At 45.8% G+C, this 22,688-nt stretch overlaps 1 protein-coding gene across 1 annotated transcript; it reads left to right on the plus strand.

Moving 5' to 3' along the window:
- The first annotated feature begins 5,040 nt into the window (after positions 1–5,040).
- Positions 5,041–7,052, plus strand: LOC113963200 (inositol 1,4,5-trisphosphate receptor-interacting protein-like 1). Its single transcript, XM_027674137.1, has 2 exons — positions 5,041–5,154; positions 5,408–7,052. Exons 1-2 carry the CDS (start codon positions 5,109–5,111, stop codon positions 6,931–6,933), a joined length of 1,572 nt encoding a protein of 523 aa, XP_027529938.1. The 5' UTR covers positions 5,041–5,108; the 3' UTR covers positions 6,934–7,052.
- Positions 7,053–22,688: the final 15,636 nt, after the last annotated feature.

Raw genomic sequence — 22,688 nt, forward strand, 5'->3', positions numbered from 1 at the left:
TACTGAATGTGGGCTCAGAGCTCTGAGTCATCTGAGAAGTATTTTCAGTTGTCATTGCTAGAGAAGCTAAGAGCAGCTCAGAGGAAGAAGCCCTAGACATTTCTAGTGACCTAGTATCAGAAAAACCACTGGGATCCAAAATACCTTTGCAGTTGTTTAGAAACTAGTAGTTACTCAACCTGTCACCCCCTCCAAACTAAAAGGTTCCTTCTGCTTCCCTCCAGAAGCTCTGGATTTGGGTGTAAACCTCATGACACCACTCCTTTCAGCATCCTGCTGATTGTAACTATTTAGTGAGGTTTAATCCACAGGTTTTTGGTTATTAGACAAGAAAGGCTGTTAACCAGCCGTATGATCGTGCAGGTTTACAGAGTTGTATCACACAGCACGTAGCACAGGCAGCCCTGAGGCTGGTCTTCACACTGTGCAGGCCAAGCCACTTCTTTAGAAGCCACACATCATTTGCCATTTTTTTAATAAATAATAAAAAAAAAGGTCTCAAATGTACAATAGCAAAGGAAGCCTGGATTAAATGATATCTCTCTCCTCTCAGCGATTTTCTTGTGTTTTCCCTTGGGCCTGTGCTGCTCTATAGGATTATGGCATTCCAGAGTCACTGGCATAATGATAACATGACTAAGAAATATGGAGACGCCCCTCTCCACGCTAATCTGTGCCAAGAGAATACTGAAGGCAGTAGATAAAGGAGTCACTAGCACTGAGCTACATTTTGCTTCTAAGAATTGCCTCCCAGAGGCTGTAGCCATTTTGCAACCTTTTTAATTTCCAGAGAAAATGCCTCCTGTGCCATAATTAAGAGTTTAATGTGCCACAGGGTCCTGTTTATCATGATAACTTATTTTGCAAAAGAACAGATAGATAGACTCTTTGTAGGTCCTTTGAATATCTTTCAGCCAGTCCATTAGATGGGGCTGTGATACTGGGGATTTTAATCACTGATATTCATTATTCAGTTATTATTCATTCATTTTAATAAAGAAGCTGCATATTTCCTTTGTTTCACGGGCAGAAAGATCCGTGAGGGATTTCAAAGCATGGAATAGTTTGTTTATCCATGGTGTTGGCTAACTACAAACATAAATTTGTAGGGTGAACATCAGGCCCAGCTTTTTCTTCTGCTCTTACCATCTCACAGAAGTCACGTGCATCCAAGGCAAAGACACCTGTAAATGTGACATATGGGAAGCAGCCTTTTATCTTGTGTGATGATTAATTGCATGTTCCCAGCTGGAATATAGTTTGAGACCTCTATGCAGTTCTTAATAGGAAAAAAAAGGCCTGTGTATTTGTTTTAACAAGTGTGAGTAGAGGGTCCTGGAAATGGATGATGGCATCAGTGTACCATCCAATTAATAGAACACGTGAGATTTTATAGCAAGCAGTCAGATTGCTTTAGTGCCTCCTTGGTGCAAGATGATGCGAAGGGCAAAAGTAACTTTCCTGCAAACTGCTTTGCCTCAACCAAGAGCAAATGCTATAGGAATGCTGAGCAGCCAGAGGTACACTATGTATATGGGAGAATGTATTTTAATATATGGTAATGGTTTGTGTGAGAAAAACAGTACCTGACTCATGGTGTCTCATGACCTGCTTCCTTGCTGTTCCACTTTGGTACCAGGAGGCAGCCTGATTTCCAGCTGACTTCTCTCCAAACTCCGTGTTGGCCAAATGCTGGTGGTGGGACTGTATGTCCTTGTTTGTTTTCTTTTCTCTTCACACCACTGAGGAGGACACATGGAAATAGAAAGCCAATCAGAAGCACACCAGTGTGAGCAGGGAAGGGGTCTCTGTGATATGTGAGCCCTTAGGAATCAGTACAAAGAAAAGATATTAGAATGCCAATCGCAAATGGTCTGGGCCAAAGCATTTTGGTGAGATGAGCAGCTGTGGTGCCAGCAGGATCCACAGCAGAGGATCACGGTGTACAAGTTGGTTTCCTGAACTGAAGAAAGAACACAGGAGTAGACAATTCCCTCTTTTTTATTGTAAGGTCTCTTTCAAGTACAGGAAGGCCTCAATGAGGTTTACCCAGAGTCTTCTCTTCTGCAGACTGAACAACCCCAGCTGATTGAGCTTGTGTTTGCAGGAGAGATGCTCCAGCCTTCTGATCATTTTCATGGCCTCCTCTGGACCCACTCCAACAGGTCCACATCTTCCTTGTCCTAAGGACCCCAGACCTGGATGCAGTACTCCAGGTGGGGCCTCATGAGGGCGGAGTAAGAGGGGAAGAATCATCTCCCTCAACATTCTGTCCATGTTTCTTTTGATGCAGCCCAGGATAGGATTGCCTTTCTGGGATGTGAGTGCACACTGTTGCCTCATGTCCAGCTTTTCATCCATGAGAACCCCCAAGTCCTTCTCCACACCACACATCCAGTGGTGTCACAGAGGCCCCAAGAGCACCATCATGAGCACAGAGATCAGTGCCAAGGGAACCAATATGATCTCACAGGAGATTTCAAGGAGTGAAGACATCCCTGGGTCATGTCACCCAGTTTTGTATCTGACAAGGGTTTAGGGGGAGCCTTGGCCTGCTTTCTTAAGGGAGCCCCAGGAAGGCCATTGCAGAGTGGGTCTGCATTTTTTGGGCGTTGGGCCTTTGGTTTCCGTTATGAGTCGCGGAGCTGGGATGGGGGTGAAAGGTGGGGGTGGCCTGGCTGTGATGTGTCTGGTGCCTGTGACATCACAAGGGATGTGTCACAATGGGGGTGGGTGTAAATGCCAGGCAATGCGCCCCAGTTTAGGTTGAACCAGCAGTGACCGCGCAGACTGGGAAGATACTGCACTGGACGGAGGCTGGAGTGGAAACTCTGCATCCGACTGAGTGGTTCTGCCCCTGCGTCCAGGGCTCAGCCCCCCGCGGGCGTGCCCTGGGCAGGCCACAGGGCCACCACTGCGACCATGTGCAGGCCTTGCTGCCTGCCACCTGCTTAGCACCCTCTCCTTCTTGCCCCAAACTCTCTGTGACTCCCATCCCTGCTTCTCCACCATGGCTGCCATGATATTCTTTGGCATTGTAAAAAACCTCCTCCAGTTCCCACAGATGGTCGGTGATCCACTGGATGAAGAGACCCGTGACCGCATGCAGCAGCGTGCAGAATATCTGGACCAAAAGATGACGCAGCTGCTGCAGGAGCTGGAACACGAGACCATGGAACAGAGTGTCGAGGCCTGGGGAGTCCTGCTCTGGGCTGTCCTGGGCCTGTTCTTGGGACTCTTCTGGCAGCTCAGGAGAAGGAGCAATGAGGTGGACATCAGGTGTGAAGCAGGGAGTGGCTGCAAGGAGACAGAAGAAAGTGAAGGAGGAGATCGTGCTGAGAGGGATCTGGCCACAAAGCTGCTTGCTCCCCCACCCCCTACCCCCATCCTCAAACTGCCCACTCCCATCCCCACTGCCCTAGCCCCCTTTACTCCACAGGTGAAATGGGAGGGAAATGGAAAGTGAAGCCCCGTGGGTTGAGATAAGGATACTTTAATAGTTGAAATGGAAAGTAAAACCCTGTCGGTTGAGAAAAGAATGGTTTAGTAGTTGAAACTGAAAGTAAAACCCCATAGGTTGAGGGAAGCACAGTTTAATAATTGAAATCAAAAATAAAACCATGTAGGTTGAGGAAAGAGTAGTTTGAGAGTTGAAATATAGTAAAACCCTACAGGTTGAGATAAGAATATTTTATATAATAATAAAGATAATAAAAAGGAAAAAAAAAATCAAAATAAGTGATGCACAATACAATTGATCGCCACGCGTTGACTGATGCCGGGCACTTTCCCAAATGCCAATCAGTTCCCCTTTGGGTACATCTCCCAGTTTATATACTGGGCATGACAATCTATGGTATATCCTTTGGCCGGTTCGGATCACCTGTCCCAGCTATGCTCCCTCCCAGTTGTTTTTTTTGGTTTTTTTGTACCTCCTGACTGGTAGAGCACGAGATGCAAAAAAAGTCCTTGATTAAGGATAAATTTGACTTTGCAACAACCAAAACATCAGTGTGTTACCACCATTATTTTCATACTGAATCCAAAACACAGCACTGTGCCACTTACTGAGAAGAAATTAACTCTATCCCAGCCTCGATCAGAACAATATCCACCCCGTATTCCATACCATTTATGTCATGCCAAGTCTCACACTTCCCATACCATCTTCCCTATTTATTTCATAGATATACATACAGACAACATTCCCTTAGTCTATGGAACACCTCTGTCAAATGCCTGAAAATGTTCACAGAAATGTCTGTTGAATTCATTTAGTCCATCACTTTGGCCTCCATCCCTGCTTGACAGTGTTTCAAGCAGGAAAAATGGTGTGAGTTGTTGGATTGTTGCTTTCCATCTCCAATGCTTTCCCACAATACAGCAAGATCCATCAGTAAACAAGGCATATTTCGTCTCACTTTCTGGTAATTTATTTTATAGTGAATCCTCTTAAGCACACGGTACCTCCTCCTTTGTGACATTGCAAAATCTTTGCCTTCTGGCCAGTCTGTGGTCAATTCTAAGACTTCTGGACAACTGGGGTTTCCCATCCAAGCTCATTGTGTGATCCATGTGACCCGCTTACTCCATGTACTGTACTGTTCAACTGATGTTGAACATCCAACCCAACACGGGTAATGGGGCTGCCAGGAGGAGCTGTGCTTCAGTACCAACCACTTCCAAAGCAGCCCAAACCCCTTCCTGAGCTGCCAGTACCTCTTTTTCAGTTGGAGTACAGTGGGCTTCAGAATCTCTGTATCCCCAGCTCTAAAAACCTAGAGGTTGACCTCCAGTCTCCTCCGGTGCTTCTGCCAGAGGCACCAGGTATGGCCATATTCCTCAGGTGCAGTACAGAGCACATTTTTCACATCTTGCCCCATTTGCAGTGGCCCAAAGGCTACTGCATGAACTATCTCCTGCTTGACTTGTTCAAAAGGCAACTGTGAGTATTTTGAGTCAGGGTGGGGAGGAAGGGTGGAGCTGGCCTGGCTGTGATGTGTCTGGTGCCTGTGACATCACAAGGGAAGTGTCACAATGGGGGCAGGTGCAAAAGGCACCAGCAGGCAACACTGTTGCAGTACAGCCTGGACTATCCATGAACGCACATGTGGCAGGAGACTGTGCTGGATGAGGGGCAGGGCAGAAACACAGGCACTGGAGGGAGTGGTTCTCCCCTGCTCCCAGGGCCCAGCCCCCCACGAGCACACCTTGGACAGGGCACGGTGCCACCACTGTGACTGGGCAGAGGCCTTGTTGCCTACCAGCTGCTTAGCCCCCTCTCTTTTCTGCCCTTAGATTCCTCTGTCTCCTGTCACAACTCCCCTTACCTCCAATTCCCTCTCTCCTTCCCTCAGTCCTTCCCTCCCAGTGCTGCTCAGCCTCTTCCTTTTTTTTTCTCCTGAAGAGGAGGCCATGAGGCTGTGTGAGGCCATCAGGAGACTATTCCCCATTCTGCTTTTGAAGTGCATCCTTGAGTGCCCCCGGGTGGTTAGTGATGGACTGGATGAAGAGACACGTGACCGCATGCGGAAGCGTGCAGAGTACCTGGACCAAGAGATGGCTCAGCTGCTGCAGGAGCTGGAACACAGGACCCTGGGACAGATTGTCACAGCCTGGGGAGCCCTGCTCTGGGCTGCCTTGCATGAATGGCAGTTCTGGGCCTTTGCCGGAGTCTTGTTCTTGGGCCTCTGCTGGAAGCTCGGGCAGGACAGCAGTGACGAAGAAGACAGCAGTGACGCAGAAGAGAGCAGCTCCACAGAGAGTGAAGAAAGTGAGGGAGAAGATCCTTCTGAGAGTGATCTGGCCAGGATCTATGAAAGGCGCATACAGTGGTCAGTGCATCAGCTGGCCCACAGGAGACGGGTGGTGGAGGAGCTGGTGAGCGACCTTCTCCATGTCTTCAATGAACGCTTTTTGAACAGCTTCTTCCCAGTGCTGCAACCACCCATTGGGGTGGGCAGTGCCTGTGAAGGTTGGAGTCCCCAGGAGGAGAAGGATGTTGTCTACTGCATGCTTGTGCCCCTGAAGCCACCCTGTGGGCACACCTTCCACCTGGAACTGAACACCGCAGGGGAGATGTCGCAGAAGAGCATGCGTGTCTGTGTGGAGCTGGTGTGCACCTGCACTGAGGAGCAGCTGGGCAGCAGGACACTGTGCTTCCTCCACCACTGCGAGGAGGAACTGAAGAGAAATCAGGAGCCCAACCTCCTACAAACTCTCTGCACTGGTCCCTACCTTGATGTGCAGAAAATTGCCCTCTGGTTCCAGAAGTTTGTGACCTCAGCCTGGGAGGAGGTGCCTCGCTTACATCTCTACAGCATGAAGGTGCTGCCCTCCACCCACTCCTGCAAGCTGAAGCTGAAGAAAGCCTACAGGAAACCCCTCTTAGTTGAGATAATATTTGGCGTGCAGCAAGGGGACTCGGACATCTTCCTGAGTAGCCAGCCTACAGAGGCCCTCGTCCCCCCAAGCACGACGTGGCTAGAGACCTACGCTGTGGCAGAGGCAATGTTCTTCCAGCACATCTCCGGGCAGGCCCCGCGCCACAGCTGCTACCTCAAATGCCTGCAGCTCTGTGCTCGCATTCTCGTGGGCACAAGCTTTTCTCCCTATATTTTGAAGACTGTGGTCATGCACCTCCTGACTCTCATCCCCCTGGCAGGCTGGAGCCGTAGCGATTTCCTACTGCGGCTGGATGATGTCATGCAGTACCTGAGATGTTGTGTGGAGGAGAAACACCTCAAGCACTTCTTCTGCAATGAGGACATGCCCGAGGAGATCGGCTTGCCCAAAGCCTTCCAAACGGCCCAGCCCATCAACCTCTTCCAGAACCTGGTGCAGGACCCGCATGCCCACGCTCAGGCATTGTGTGAGGTCAACGACCTGAAAGATAATCTCAGAAGACAGCTCTTCTATGGGATCTACACATAGCATTGTAAAATAATTAGGTTTCTAGGAAAAGACCTCCCAGATCATCTAGTCCAACCTTTGACCTTCTGGGAGCTTTACTTGGTATAAAGTTTACAATAAATTGTGTATTTGAACAAACACTGCATCTCTGAATGTTCGTGCGTCACCTTGGTGGGGAACACGGCTGCTCAGTTGAGTATTTGGCAGAAAAGCTGATGTGGTGGGCTTTGGTTTCTCTGATTCCATACCTATGGCTTTCCCACCTCTCCATGCTCCTGCACTGGGGAAATGGGAATATTTGGTCACGCTTCACAGCTGTGCTCGCTGCGAAGGGGCATTTAACAGTGCTGCCCTCCAGCTACTCCTGCAAACCCAAGCTGACCAAATGCAAGGAAAGCCTCATGGCTGAGAGGATATTTGGGGTGCTGCAAGGTGGCTTGGACAACTTTGTGAGCAGCCAGCCTACGGAGGCCCTCTTTACCCCAAGCACAACATGGTAGGAGGCCTACGCTGTGGCGGAGAAGAAGTTCTTCAAGACACATCACCAGGCGGGTCCCACATGATAGCTGGCACTGCAAACGCCTGCAGCTCCTCACCTGCAGCCTGGTGGGCACAGGCTTTTTCCTCTGTACTTTGAAGACCATTTTGATGCACCTGCTGAACACCATATCCCCGTCAGACTGGCGCAGGAGGGGTTTCCTGCTGTGGCTGAGTAATATCATGGAGTATCTGCACTGCTGCCTGGAGGAGAAACACCTTGACCACTTTGTCGTGGGCAGCAAAGGTGTTCCTAAAGATATCAGCTTGCCCCCAGACTTCCAAATGTTTGAATCACTCAACCTCTTCCAGCAGCTGGCACAGGATTTGGCCGCCCACTGAAAGGGCTTTAACCTAGGAGAAAAGGGTAAGATCAGGCTTATTAGTGATAAGCTGTGAAATGGTATGACAATGTTTGAGGGGCGGTGTGCTAGCGAGAACTTTCACTGTGCTCCAGGATGTACTGAGTAGATTGGAGCGCTTTTACAGTGTTTGTACACTCAAGAGCACAGTGTGAGGAAGAAGCAGGAAGAACTTTTTCTCCAGAGTTACAGCCACAGTTCCCTGTTCAGCTGGGTTGGTCTTCTTCCCTGCCAACTCGTCTTTTGGCACATGGTGATAGCCTGCTCCTGTACCTTTAAGATTTCCTTCTTGAAGAATCTCCAGCCTTCCTGAACTTCTTTGCCTTTTGTGACTGCCTCCCAAGGGACTCTGTGAATCAGTCTCTAAACGTGCTAAAATCTGCCCTCTGGAAGTCCAAGGTGGCAGTTCTGCCTCCTGTCCTTATTTCTCCAAGAATCAAAAACTCTATAATTTTATTATTCTTATGCCCAAGATTTAATGTCAAGATAGGATGCTACCTTGTGACAGATAAGGCAAATCAGGTTTCCTTATTTCTACAAGCACCAAAAAAAAAAAGACTTTAGACCTGTGTGAAACAAATATGTATATCCCAGCTAAGCAAGACAAAGTTATCCTTAAGCGACAGCACAAAAGTTCAGTGAGATAATCACATTAGCATTACTGAGCTAGCCATGCATGTGAAGCACAATATAGCTCCTATTTCCTATTTGACGGCATTATGGATCTAAAATATTCATATTTTATTGTCTTGTGTTGACAGCAAACTGCTAGAACAGAAGAATGGCTGGTTTTGTGTTTGGAGTTTCACGTCTTATTTAGTGCAAGTTTGAATGGCAAGCAGAATTAATCAGGTTCTTGAGTACACTTTATCCAAGGTTATTCACACTAGCAGTCCTTAGACAGAGCAGAGGATGGGAATCTGGTGTCCTTTTTATATATACCCATTGGCTTAGGAATATATATTCCACCTGTTCAAAAAATCCTAAGGGAACTGAGCACTCAACTCTTCTGCAATTCCAGTAAGATTTCAAGATTTAACCTACTTAATGCCTCTCTTCTCTGGAAAGGATAGATTCAAGCCCTGATGTGCATCTGGCTGAAGCCTGCTCTAATTTTACAGCACCCTTCAGCCCTGTGCCAGTGCTTCTGGCAGCTGCTGAAACAGAGATGCAGTCTGCACCCAGTGCTGCTGGAAAGCAGGCAGTGGGGATAAAACATGAGACAGATCTGAAACACAATTTATGCTTTAACAACCTCTGGTATTTCCCTGCATGTTTGTAAAGGACAGCCAGCTAAAGACTAGAAATGCAATATTGCTCCTGGTGCAACATCCCGGTCTGAGGGCCTGATGGAAAACCCGGGAGAATTTCTACATGGTCTCCCTGGGTTTTGACTCAGGAAGCAGGGATTTCCCAGGCCACTGGTCACCCACCCAAGCAGGAGCTTCTGTGGCTCCTCGTCAGTGCCAAGGGGGAGAAGCTGGCTGTCTCCACAGTAAGGGTTTCCCTGACATACTGCGCGCTGGTCCCTGAGCACAGGTGGCCATAAGGAGCCTGGCAGCTGCCTCCTTTAGGGAATTACAGAAAGCAGCTTTGCCTCAAGAGCTCTGCATGGCGAAGGGCCCAGAGCAACCTGCCGTGCTGCCTGTCACACCTGCCAAAAGGAAGCTGTAATGAAAACAAGCAACTTTCAATAATGCCTGTGCGTTCACCTGGAAGTAATGAAAACAAGCACAAAGCAGCCGAGGAGCCCTTCTCAGGCTGTGTGTTGCTGTTCCTATAGTCACACTGTAACCACTCTCCCCTAGAACTGGGTCCACTTGTCCACAACAATCTCCTGCAAGGTGCCATTGGCCCCGCCGAGAACTGAGTGGTAAAGGACCCCACTAAAATAAATTACTCTTAAAAAGACAAGGTATGGAATGTTTTTGCTATTATTTTCCAGCTTCTAAAATTGCTGTTGGAATCTGCTTTTCCTCCAGGACCTTGTGGAGCCTCTGCTTATTTGAGTGAGGAGGAACTTCTTTGGTGGTCTTCATGGAACACCTGCCAGTCTCCATCTTCTCTGACTCCTCCACAAAATCAGGAGTGTCATGGGCTCTTCAGCCCACGTTTTCCATGGGAGTTTCTGCCCCACTGGCTCTCCTGGGAACAGGCTGCAGACTTATTGTACAACTTCAACATGTAGTCATGCAGTCATGACTATTGCCAAATGTCTTCATCCCATGGTCTTCACTGTTTATCCTCTACCTCTTCTTAATTTGCAAGAAGTCATGCTAGGAGGGAAGGGGAGCAGGAAATATTTCTGTGAAGCTGTCTGAGTTACCTAATGGTTTTATGGGTCACGTTGCTAGGACAAAAATTCCCCTAAAAAGCAGTACTCTATGGCCCCAAAAGTTTTTACCTCTTTTCAAATAAACCTGATCGACATTGCATGGGGACTGTGACAGCCCTGGGAGGATGGACTACTTCACAGCACTCGGCTCTCATACTACAACCCAGCAAACCAAAAGTCTCTCTGTCTTGTGCTGGTTGCTTACTTTTTCACGTGCTTCTCAAAAAATCTTGTTGAATCCTCACATGACACATTACGTGTTTAAATTAGTACTTAAAGAGACTACTGAAAGTTTATTGCTCTTATCTTTGTCATTCACCGGCTGTGCCTGTCCCTTCCTCCTTTTTGTCTGCTGAATGAAACTGCCAGAAACACAGCTTTACCACTGCAGGGCATTTGCAACGGCAGCAAAAGAATAAAAGAAGCATTTTTTTCCTAATCTCTCAGTGCACTTCATCATCTTCCATCAGTGTAAGCCTACCAAATTTTAAGTTTAGAGGTGCATCCTGTGACAATTTCTTCCTACAGCACAAACCCAAACTATTTAGGCAAACTAGCGATTATTCTTCCACACTAACATCAACATAAAGCAGATTAGAAGAATTAAATGCACAAGAGTGCAGTTCTTTTATGATTATGCACCCTTAATCTTCAGAAGATGGTTAATTACATTTTAAGCAGCATAAGAGCCCTAACATATTTGTATGTTAATAAAAATTCTCACCAGGGGTTTAAATCTAACATGTATTCACAGGTATAACTAATGGCATTTTTCAGTAATGCTGTGAAAAAATATGCCTGTAAGTTAGTACCTTCACACAGGAAACTGCTGGGAGTTTTTAATTTACTCTCTAACTATTCTCCTAATCATTCTCTTATCATGCTGGGATAGCTAAATGCATACAGATTATAATGATGGTGTGCACCCACCATAGCAATGTCAGCGATGACATTTGTCAGTGCTTGAAGTCAGACTGCTGCAAGCAGAGCTCTGCAGTGGAGGGAAGTGAACGGGGTTGACACTGCAGCTCTGCAGTTTCAAAAGAACTCATGTTTGCTAGTTTAAGACTTATTTCAGTACAGAAAGGGATTAGTGTCTACCTGGGACAGGCCAAAACATCTCTGTGATTCAGAGCTTTTAGGACCACATGTTAACTACGTCATTATTAAGAAACAAATAAGAAAATTTCTTCGTGGAAAGGGTGATTAAACAGTGGAACAGGCTCCCCAGGGAAGTGGTAGAGTCACCATCCCTGGAAGTATTAAAAAAACAAGTAGACATGACACTGTGATACGATTTATTGGGGGTGGTGGCGTTCAGTCAAAGGTTGGACTCAAAGGTCTTTTCCAACTTTAATGATTCTGAGATTCATGCTCAGAGGTGTTGAAGGGTCAAAAAGACTTCTTTCCTGAAAATCCTCCTAAGTGGAGACACAACCTGTCATTTATCTCTACTTCCAACCTCCAAGAAGCCAGAGCACAGACATTCAAAGTGGAATTTGTATTCTTTATCCAAATATTCTCCTGGGAAATTTCAGCTTCACGAAGTCCAGGATTTAGGCTAGGGTAAGACCTCGCCTGATTCAGGGTCAAACCCCTCTTTGTTCCCAACCCAAGGCAGCCTCAGAAAAACAGAAGGCATGAACTTCGAATGGGAAAGAGACAGTGTACCAAAATAGGAAGCACGTGTCTTCCTTCTGGATTCACCCACTAGAGGGACTCATTTCGTTCCCTGAACGGCAGCAGAACGGAGCAAACTCAGGGGCATGAGTAACACGGGAAAAGGGGGAAAGCAGGTGCTATTGATGTTTCCTGCAAGTGCTGAGTTCAGTGGCCATAGGCTTCCTCCTTGTTCTGTTGGCTGACCATCATCATGCCAGTTTCCTTTGCAGGAGCCACCTGAGTTTCAGGACAAAAAAAAAGCTTTACAGCTCAACTTTACGTTTCTCTCCTATTTGGTCATTTCTTCCCACAGTGGATTTTCTTCATGTCTACCTCCCAAAACAGACATTGTCATTCCAGAATATCCCCAGGGCATGAAAGATAATTTGCCAAAGGGGAAAGAGCTGAACTTTTGAAATATGTTGCCTAATTATTAATATTCCTCATTCTGAGCCTTATTTATGGCAAGGATGACTCATTGCCCTTGAACACCCACTGCCTATCTATTTCCTCTAATGTTGCTTTCCTTTTTGATTTTCCGGATACAGAGAGCTGACTTCTTATCCATTCCCACCGTTAAAGTGATGCATAACTACTGTATTTTGCGGATGGAAACATTATGGACACTGAAATGTCATCACAGCCCCATTTGCTCATCTGCTGTTATTTACCTCCCAGCAGACAATATTCAGTACAAGGCACACACAATGCAGAAGTCAGCACAACATCCATCACATTGATACCAGGACGTTCAATGCATGCTGCCACGGATCAACGGAAACAGCCTGGGCTGGAGGATTTACAGAGCTCCCCATCTCCCTTCGGGCTCTGTACAAATTTCCCCTGGCTGAGACATTGTAGTTCTGGAGAGGAGCCAAAGCATGGCTCTGTGCCAGTGGGAGGGGTTCCCGAAACAGGAGGATGTAGGGATCTACTGTCAGAGCGTCCTTCTTGTCTGGTGGCTACAGCCGTGCACTGGTTTCCTCCAAAGCCACCCCTGGACACAGTACTCCCTGAGGCACCAGCTTGTGTCATTACACTGGAACCCCTTCTGCATGTGAGGCTCTTTGTGGATGCAGATGAAGCTCTGTCTAGAATAAGACATCTCTGGAAAACCATTGTGAAGTCCTGCTACACAGTCAGGCCATGTGAAGCAAATACCCAGTTATCCAAAAGCACGTCCCAGGGAAATCAATAGTCAAGAAATAAAGGTCATGTGCTATGATGTTTTTAGACACCCACCAAAAATTGCCCCATGCCCAGCAGAGTTTCCACTTCAGTGAGGGAAGTCAGCAGATGAATACTGCCCCCGGAGAGCTTGCAGCAATAGTAAGACCCCTTACAGTGATTATGAGGACTAGGGAACAGGCTGCCCAGGGAAGTAGTGGAGTCACCATACTTGGTGTCATTTTAAAGGCACATAGATGTGGCACTTGGGGACATGGCTTAGCGGCAAACTTGGCAGTGCTGGGTTAATAGCTGGACTAAATGATAGTAGAGATCTTTTCCAACCTAAGTGATTTTATGATTCTGTTATAATACTCAGCCAAGAAATGAGTCTTCCTTGACAAGGAACTAGCAATAATGAGCATGAGGATACTGGTCTTGGGTTGTGTGAGGACTTTTTCTCTGCTTCTGGGAGAGTCTTTGAAGAATGTACTAGGCATCTCTCGAAGGCAGGTGGTGGGGCACAGCAGGCTGGGGACTGTACCTCATACGGCTTTAGATCTCTGGAGGTTGGGAGATTGTCAGTGCATACCTGCCTCCGTCTTATTGTTTATCTGACACCCACCCTCAGCCACTTTTTGAGAGAAAAATCCTGCATTACCTGTACCTTTGGTGACTATTCTGATGAGCTTAGTGCCACAGATTCCTGTGAGAAGCCAAGGTAAAGTCTCAGCTATTAGAAGATGATGAAAAGTGAATTTTGTAGTGTAATAAAGCTCTTCTGTCTCACATTTCTTTCTTCTCACTGATTCAGCCTTCTTTCAGTCAGCATTCATGATCTGTCGAAACTTCATATCTGCATGAAGATGCTCCTCAGTGCCAATCAGAAAACATTCATGCAATGCTGAAAAAGAGCAAAACAACCACAACAACACTTACAAAAAGGTGTGGGAATGTTAGCAAACAAACAGAGATGCTTGGAGAGCACTGGGAATGGTAAGCAGCTGGCTGCAAGGTGAAGGGATCTGGGACAAAATCCTCAACCAGTGCAAGGCTGGGGCTCAGCCCAGCTGCTCCCCTGAAGCCAGATCTGCTCCAAATGATTGTTTCCTTTTCCTACCACATGGTTCTAAATTTTTTTATATTTTCCTTTTGATGCCCTTTTCAAACAAGGAGCTTTGCCATATGGAAATCAGCTCTTAGTTGCCTCATATCTGCCACATAAAACAAAGTCAGTCACTTTCCACATCTGTAGGCAGCCGCCGGAGAGCTGGATCCAGCTTCAAACATCATTCACATTTGTTGGGCTTGTCCTTCAATCCCAGTTCAAAGATCTGCTTTGACACAACCAGAATGACAAGTTTGTAAGTTTCACAAGAGCTGCCTCAGTGTAGGAATGAGAAATGGTTTTGCCGGGTCAGATCAGAGACCCGTCAATTCCTGTGTGTCCCCTCCAATCTGGCCCAGGGCAGCCAGACACAAAGGGAAGATGATTCAGATGCTGCAAGCAGGTGTCCATATTTCCTCAGCATCTGGTATTTGAGATCAAGTAATTCAGTCAAATATACATTAATTTCTTGCAGTGGAAGGGTAGGCACGGGGAGTTGCCCATCTGAAGGTAATACCAATTTCTGATACTGTATGTATTCACAAGTGCCATTTAGAAAACTACTGTCTCTTTGTTGCCCAGAGAAGTCGTGGCTGCCCCATCCCTGGAAGTATTCAAGGCCAGGTTGGATAGGACATTGAGCGACCTGGTCTAGTGGAAGGTGATCCTGCCCATGACAAGGGGTGGGAAAAAGGTGGCCCCTAATTTCCCTTCCAACCCAAACCATTCAATGATTCTATGATTCTAAGTCAAGAGCAATTGTCCCCACCCCAGGTCAGAGCCACAGGGTGCACTTTATTAACGTAGAGTGGAAAGAGATGGTCCTCATACCTGGAGTCAAGAGGATAGAAATAATCACAGATGTGAGGATTTGTGGGTACCAGTGGGAATCCTCATTTGGTGTGGATTCTGTGAGTCACCACTGGGCCAACAGACAGGAGCAAGACTGGAAAAAGTGGTGATGGATTCAAGTGCACAGGTGGCGTTTCTGCCTGCTCCTCTCCTCGTGCTGGAGGGACTGAACCTGTATCTCCTGATTGAAAATGACTTGGTTTTGAAGCACCCCATGTGGAATCCTTGTGGATATGGATGCATACAGTGAATAAAAATTATGGAAATATAAGGTTTTTGCAAAATATTTCAAATTGGATGCCAGTTTTACTAATCTTAATCTTGGACTGCTGGTGTTCAAAGTGGGATGTCACAATGACCTAAAGCAACTTCTCCCCATTTGCAGGTATTTTCAGTTGTGTAAAAACTTCACTTGAGTGCAAGCTGTGATCTGGAAACCTCTGCTCCACACAAGGAAGAGATTTGATTGTGACACCTAGAGAGCAAGAGGTTGCAGATTTCCCATTTGCATCCCCCCACCCAGCTCCAGCTGGGTGTAATCCTTTCTCCTCAGGATCTTTCCACTCTCACCTCCCTTCCATGGCCCTTTGGCTGAGACAAAAACAAAAGGCAAAGGGAAAAGCTGTTACCTGAAAATTTATGAAAACACAAAGAGCCAGGAAACATGGGGTCAGCTCCAGTCGTGCCAGAGATTTACCATGACTGAGCAGGTCACTTAAGCTTACCTCTGCACCACAAGTGATGAAGGCTTCATTGGTATCACATTAATCTGTAATCAAAGCTTCACATAAGCATTACAGGATTAAGCTGCTGCAGAAACAGAATATTCTTCATCTGGATGATCCCTTTGTTCCAAGAGCCCGTGTGTATTATTGCCATTTTCACATCTGTTCATCGTTTGGAGAAAATGTCTCTTGTCCCTTAGTAAGCTCAAGCATACATTTCCCCTGTCATGCTCCCACACACTATTATTTTAAAATCTAAATACATTTTCTAAAGGTTAGAATATGTTGTATAATTAAAATCAAGTTGGCAGCGAAGAACTATTTCATTCACTACATATAATACTCCAGTTGGAAAGTGGGTGGGGAATTTGAGCCGATCTCACACTTACTGGAAACAGCAAGACCCAAGGTCACAGACATGAGTAGTGACACTGAATGTTCATTGTGACATTTGTTGTGGGAGCTTAATTGTTCAGAAGTTTCATTCAGTACTTTCTGAAAATGAGGATTTGTAAGGTAATTCCAATGAGCATCCCAGAAACACAAATCACTTCTCTAAGTCGTGACTTTTGCACTCACATTGGGAATTGCACATTGTAAGAAACGTAGATACTGCTCAGCACTTCCACTACTCATAATTTTCTTTTCAGTCTTTTAACTTCCTTCTGTTATATATGAAGTAGCTCCATTCTCCTTGCAGACTCTTTCCCAGTATCTTGTAAAAGTAAATGAACTTTAAAATTGGACGTAGTTCTCCACAGAAGTAATTCAGCAATAATTCAGCCTCCAGAAGTTCCCAAGTCTGTAATTTATTGATTTAGTTAACAGTTTGTACTGACTAGATAACAGTTTCCTATCTTATTACCCTGTGTTTTCATTATATCCAACCTGTCTGGTAGAAGGAATATCAATCTTTGGCAGCTTACAATTGCTAACAGTAGCTGTTAAATATCTCCAAACTTGCCTTTACTTCATTTTGGAGTCTCTCAAAGTTTCCTGTTTTGGAGGCAAAATGTTGAAAAGATTTACTTTTCTTCATGAGGAAAACAATAAAAACAAAACAAAACAAACAAACAAAAAAGTGATCATTCAGTTGTGTCTCTGAAAGAGACAGATGGTTCTGCACTTCTGGTGCTCACACAAAATCCTCAGCTGCAGTTCTATCCAGCCTGCAGAAAGTGTTGGTCACATCACCCTGCCCCTCTGCAGCAATAAAGGCAGACGAGGTGTGGTTGCCTAGAAGATGGAATAACAGAAAATATCAGTGCACTTTATGATGCTTGGCAGGAAAGACAGACTAGATTGTCCTGCATTTTTAAGACAGACTAGATGTTGATTGCTGACACCTGTGGCTGAGAAAAGGTTCCCCAGGTCAGAGCTGCTAAAATTGGACTTGTAAAGAGGAAAATGTGAGGACAGTGGGAATAATACAAAGCAAATGTTGGGTACATCCGGGTTTGTGAAACTACTCTGTTTCAACAATACTCTCAAATGTTTTGTTGTTGGCTTTGGAGGACATTTGAATGATTAGGTAGTTGAAAGGCTTGCAAACAGTGGCTGTCTAAATTGCAAAGGAAAAAACCCAGATGTTGAAGTCAGAGTTCATATACACGTTGCAGTACTGACATGCACATCAGGAGTGCTCTTGTGCTCCACAGAAATGCTTGTCCCATGTCACAGACAGGAACCAGAAAAAACATGTCCTCACCCAGCTGACCAGTCACACCTCAACAAATGCTGAGGAAGCTTTCACAGATATTTTTAGGCAAGAACAATAAATAAACCCTTCTTCAATTTGTCAGCTACTGCAAATTAGATTCTTAGCTCATTTAATGAGCTCAGACCTGGCTCATCTGACGGAGAACTGAAAGAAGTCAATAGAACAATTTTTAGCAGGTTTTCAGGGACTGCTTGTCCCATGTGCCTAATCCCTGAATTAATAAGCCTTTCTTCAGAACAAGGAGAACACAGGACCTGAAATATAAGTCCCATGAGGAAGAAAGTTTACAAGCTTTCCATTGTGCTGATGGAGAGCCAGTGCTTTATCTGGCTTTGTATGAAACCGAGACATATTTCTTCTTCATGATAGGCAATGGCATTATTTTGTAAGAAATAGGCCAAACTAGACCACCACCACCTCCTGATAGACCTACCTGCCCAAATTGGCCTAATTTTTCCCAAGAAAATCTTATGTATTCTGCTACTTTTAAACAGATTATATTGCTAGAGCTGAGACTTTACCCTTGTGTCGGGTTTGGCTCTACCATTGCTCACATCTGACCCTCAGAGCAGACCTCATGGGTTCCTTATACCTGGGACAGTTCTCACAAGTAAGTAGGCTATAAAGGGGTCTCCTGAGATGCTCCACACTCATGTGTAGTGACCATCCACTTATCAGAGCCCAAATACCCCCCAATATCACCTTCTCTGGCCTGTCTTCTGCTGAAACCCCTGGACTAAAAACAACACAATGCTCTTTAATCTTTCTAGTACCAAAAGAAAGAAAGTAGGTTGCTCTGTCTTCTCCTCTTTCCTGACCTGTGTGATGTTCAAGTGACTGTTCTGCTCCTTCTGCCACTATTTTGAGATTGAGGATCACAGGAATCTAAACATGTTAACAAGCTGGTATTGGGCTGACAGACTATATCAATTAGTGCACCAGTTTCAGCCCACATATCCCAGGAGGGAGCAGATACCTTCTCCTAGACTGCAGCACTGACAAACTTTAGGAGATGTTGGAGATTCCTCACTCCGAGGACCAGTTAGTGTGTGCTGGCCCTGGCCCTCCTTGCAGGACTTCTTTCCTCATGTCACTTCTTTCCAAGATACCCACTTTGTTATGAGACTGTAGGGTCTTAGTCGGGATCTTGATGTATCTCACAGTTTTCCTCTCTGTCCTCAAGCAGAGTAAAGCTGATTCCCTTTGCCTGGCAGAGCACATGTTCAGCTAATAAGCAACACACTTGCTCCCTGAGCACCAGTCTTCTCCTAAACCAGCCCCTGTGAGCTTAGTCTTTTTCTTTTCCTTCTGAAGCAATCAAAATGAATGAGTGTCCACAACACCACCACCTCCACACCCAGCAGCGCAGGAGCTCAGCTCTGGCTGAGGCAGCCTGAGTGACTCAGCTCTCCCTGATAATGTGACAACCTTTTTTAGGAAGAAAACCTAGGGCTTTGGCACCAAAATAGACTCAGCCCTGAGTGTGGCTGAACTGGTCTGACATTATCAGACAGGCTGTGTAGTGCAGTTCGAGCTCTCCTCTCCCATGCCTGTTCTTAACTGTCTGGCTTAACACCACTGAAACCCTCTGAACAGTGTATTCCCAGGTACGAACAGAGAAGTCTGAGATGTGCTTTATCTTTTTCTCCTGAAAAATGCCCCAGTCTGAACTTTCCAGCCAGTTATTCCAAGCTGTGGTAACATTAATCAAACTAATGATATCTGGTTATCTGGAGGAAAATCAATATTATATGGCACAAAAAAGAATCCCACAATTAATAGTGTACTGTACAGTGTCTGTGTTCCTGTGCCAGTCTGGACATAATATAAATGGCTTCTCTTTTTTTTTTCTTTTTCTTTTTTTTATCTACTCCCTGGAGGAGAATGTGGTGTAATGAGGGTTATTGGAACCCTGCAGCTGTCCAAGGATAAGATAGCTTAGCTGTTGGCTTTACTATGTTACTCATGCAAGGTTATTATGGTCATGGATGCCAGTGACAGCCTCGGGTCTCTGTTCTGCCCAGACACTTTGTGCAAACTGTTTGTATTGAAATAACAACTCCTAGGATAAAGCCCCAGAGAAAAGAGATTGCAAATCTAAATGAAACCACAATGACCTGTGGTTTGGGTGACACCAAATCAGCTACATTGGGAAAGGGAACATCCATCACCTCAGTCTGCTCTATTCCTTTGGAAAAGAAAAAGAAAGTATGGGCCTCTTCTCCAAACAATGCCATGGTCAGGAACTGATTTATCTTAAATCTGTCTGCAGCACTCGCTGCTGGGTTTGATGATTATGGCTCTTCAGCTATCCAGCAGCAATAAGAATAATTTAGTGACCAAAAATTCTCTTCATGTCCCATTTAGGGCTCTCAGTTGTGAGTTTTGAGTCCATTGCTGAAGTCACGATTTAACTCTTTTACTGCACTGACAAGAAGAAATGCAGTTTGATACAAGATCTCCCAGCCCCTGCCCAGCTTTTCCAGCAAGGGCATTGTTGACTAACCCAGGAGGTAAAAAAGATGCTAAAACCTGGCTAAACCCAAGGGTAGGATCCTGGATAAGACACTGAATGTGTCTGCTTTTCTTAATCAAGTGCCTTGTTTCAGGATGTTTTGTAAAGGGAGCTCATTGCTGACAATGGGGGCTCCGCAGTGACTTCGGTGACACATCCAGACCTTTTATATTGAAAACAAGGAGACAGTATGATAGAATCATTATGCCCCTTTCCTCTGCAGTGGTGTTTTTGTCTAAGTTTGTTTGCTCTGGGCTCCTGCTCCAGGGGCCTTCAGAGGGACGTCTTCAACCTATTCTCTCAGGTCAACCAAACCCCCTTGGTGCTGTGACCCAGAGGTCTGTGAGCAGTGGTGGGGACAGATACCTGCTCAGAGCAAGCAGAGAAAGCCAACCTGCTGTAGCATATGTTCAGAGACAGAAGACCCCTTCACATTTTCACTGTCTGCTGGGAAAACCCTTTGGTGAGTATGGGGAGACAGCTGGAGGAAGTGCCCTCTTCAAACACACGGATCAAGGGAATGGGACAGGTGGCATCCGGACCCCATCCACATCTGGACCCCATCCACAGTGTGTCTAGGGAGAGAGGCAGGAGAACAGAGAAGCAGAGTCCTGCAGACTGCTTTAGGAGGCAGTTCTGTTTTCCCATTTACATCCTCTTCTTCCCCTGTCATGTGGTTTGCATTTGTCTCTTTTTTTCATGTGGAAATACCGCTTTTAAAGGCGTCAGCAGGGATGAGCCTAGCAGCCATTACATCACTACCAGCATGCTTCTCCCACCTGCAACTTGGCAGCTTTTGACAAAGTAGGAAATCCCAGGGAGACTCTTGCATCTTTGGCAGGTTTGTTCTTCGCTTGCATGCAGGTAGTCTCAGTAAACAGCAGGAGAAGGTGTCAGGAAAGGGGAAGCAGTAGAAAGAACTGGAAAAAGACATAAGTTAATTATAAAGAGGCAGCATCAGTTACTGTGACATTTAATATCAGGTGTTTTTCCTTTTAATAGAGATCACACTCATTCCTTTGGGGAAATCTGCTGTCAACTTTGAGCCAAATGTCCAACAAACAGAAACTAGTACAAGCCCTCTGCAAGTCCATGGTGCCATGTGAAACTATCCCTGCTGCACACCTGGGCTTGCCAGTGCTGCACAACCCTGTGGCTGCCTTGGCACACCCCTCTGGAAGCACAACCCAGACACCTTCAGACTTCAGTAGACAGATTTATTGTTTACTATAAGACTCTTTGGCTTTATTCATTTATCCATTAGGACTTGTCATAGAAAGGCCATGAGATGAAAAAAAAAGCCAAACAGAAACAAGGACAAAGCTTTCCTGCTACTGAGTCTACTAATGAGATCTGAACAGATAAAATAAGAGACAGAGCAAAAAAAACCAACTTGTGATGTATCTGCACTGCACTGCAGCCAGGAGTGGTGATGGGAGCAGAAATACTCCCACTGACTTTCCTCTGGCTGTTTTGAAGAGGCAATGCAGGTTCATTCGTGACCCCTTGGTCATCTCCAGGACTGCAGGGACTTCATCAGCTACTTCACATTGCAATCCAGTCCTTTTGTTCCTTGTTGTCGAGTTCCTGACCAAAAACTTGTAAGGAGAGGTTTGTACACACTGTCACCACTCCTCTGAGTGCAAGGTCTTCAGACAATTATGACCAGCTTCAGGTGTTTGAGTCCCAGAAGGGTGGTCCCACACTCTGCATTTAGGTCTCAGGCTGTCCATCCTTTGTCCACTTTGAGGGTGCTGCATTCACTTGGATTAGTTTTGAAAGACATAGTTTAGTCTGATTGGTTGCAAACTAAGAAGAATGCTCCCTGCTGTTCAGGTCATGATTTTCATTCTTCTTGAAGCTCTTTGCTGCCTGCACAGGACCATTGTCTTTGGCTCAAAGCTCACATTGGTCAGGCAACAACAAAATCATTTGTATGGATGGCAGAAGATCTTATGGGCATTTATTAATTCTTCATTTCCACTTCTAAATAGACCAAGGAGCATTTTCTCCTCTTCATTTTCCACCTAAATGCTTCAGCTGCTGGAACGAGAGGTCGAACTGGAAGCATTTGCAACCCAGCTGTGGGCAGCTCTCTCTGGCCTGCAGCCTGTTCCCCCCCTGTCATCTCAGGAGATGAACATTATGTGGCATCCTTGGTCATTAGCAAAACCTTGCCAAGGAGATTTCCCATGGAGAATTAACAAATTCAGCTGTCACTTTCTCACAGCATCTGCAGTGAGCACTCTGGTTAAGAAGAGATATTTTTAGCCTGGAGGTACTCGGCCAACTGGCCAGGGGCTGTTCCTGTTGCCAGAGGATATAAAAAGGAAAGGAGAGGTACCAGAGCTCCCAGCACCATCTGTATTTTGGGCACTCTGTTTGCAGCTGATCTGCTCTGCGAGGAAAGGGTGTTCCTTTCCTTGTGAGTCAATGTCACGTCAGTCAAAATCGCCCCTTTTGAAAATTCATGCACTGTGCTCAGTGAATGTGTCCTGAGCCTTTTCTGAGTGGTAAAATATGTATAAAATAATATCCCACAGTACGCCAAGGAAATGGAAGGGAACGGAGCTGCCCTGGTACACATTCTATTAGGTGTAGCTGGCATGCACAGTCATGCTATAGAGCCAGTCCTTGAAATCTTCTTTGGTTTTTGCTGCTTATTATTAACTTGAAGGAGAAATGCTCTAAGTGGTTCAGGGAGTCAGAGACAGCTACTGAAGCCATCATCAGCTCCAAATCAATAATGGATACCATCCAGAAATGTTTCAGGATAAGATGCATTTCACTTTC

This window comes from Neopelma chrysocephalum, unplaced genomic scaffold (assembly GCF_003984885.1).
Source record: "Neopelma chrysocephalum unplaced genomic scaffold, ASM398488v2 Primary Assembly neopelma1_24, whole genome shotgun sequence".
Taxonomy (NCBI): Eukaryota; Metazoa; Chordata; class Aves; order Passeriformes; family Pipridae; genus Neopelma; species Neopelma chrysocephalum.

Excerpts from the sequence above, each read along its gene's own strand:
- LOC113963200 (XM_027674137.1), top strand. The coding sequence starts at position 5,109 with ATGTGGCAGGAGACTGTGCTGGATGAGGGGCAGGGCAGAAACACAG. Across the intron at positions 5,155-5,407 it reads GGGGCAGGGCAGAAACACAG|AGGAGGCCATGAGGCTGTGT; the intron begins GCACTGGAGGGA and ends TTTCTCCTGAAG.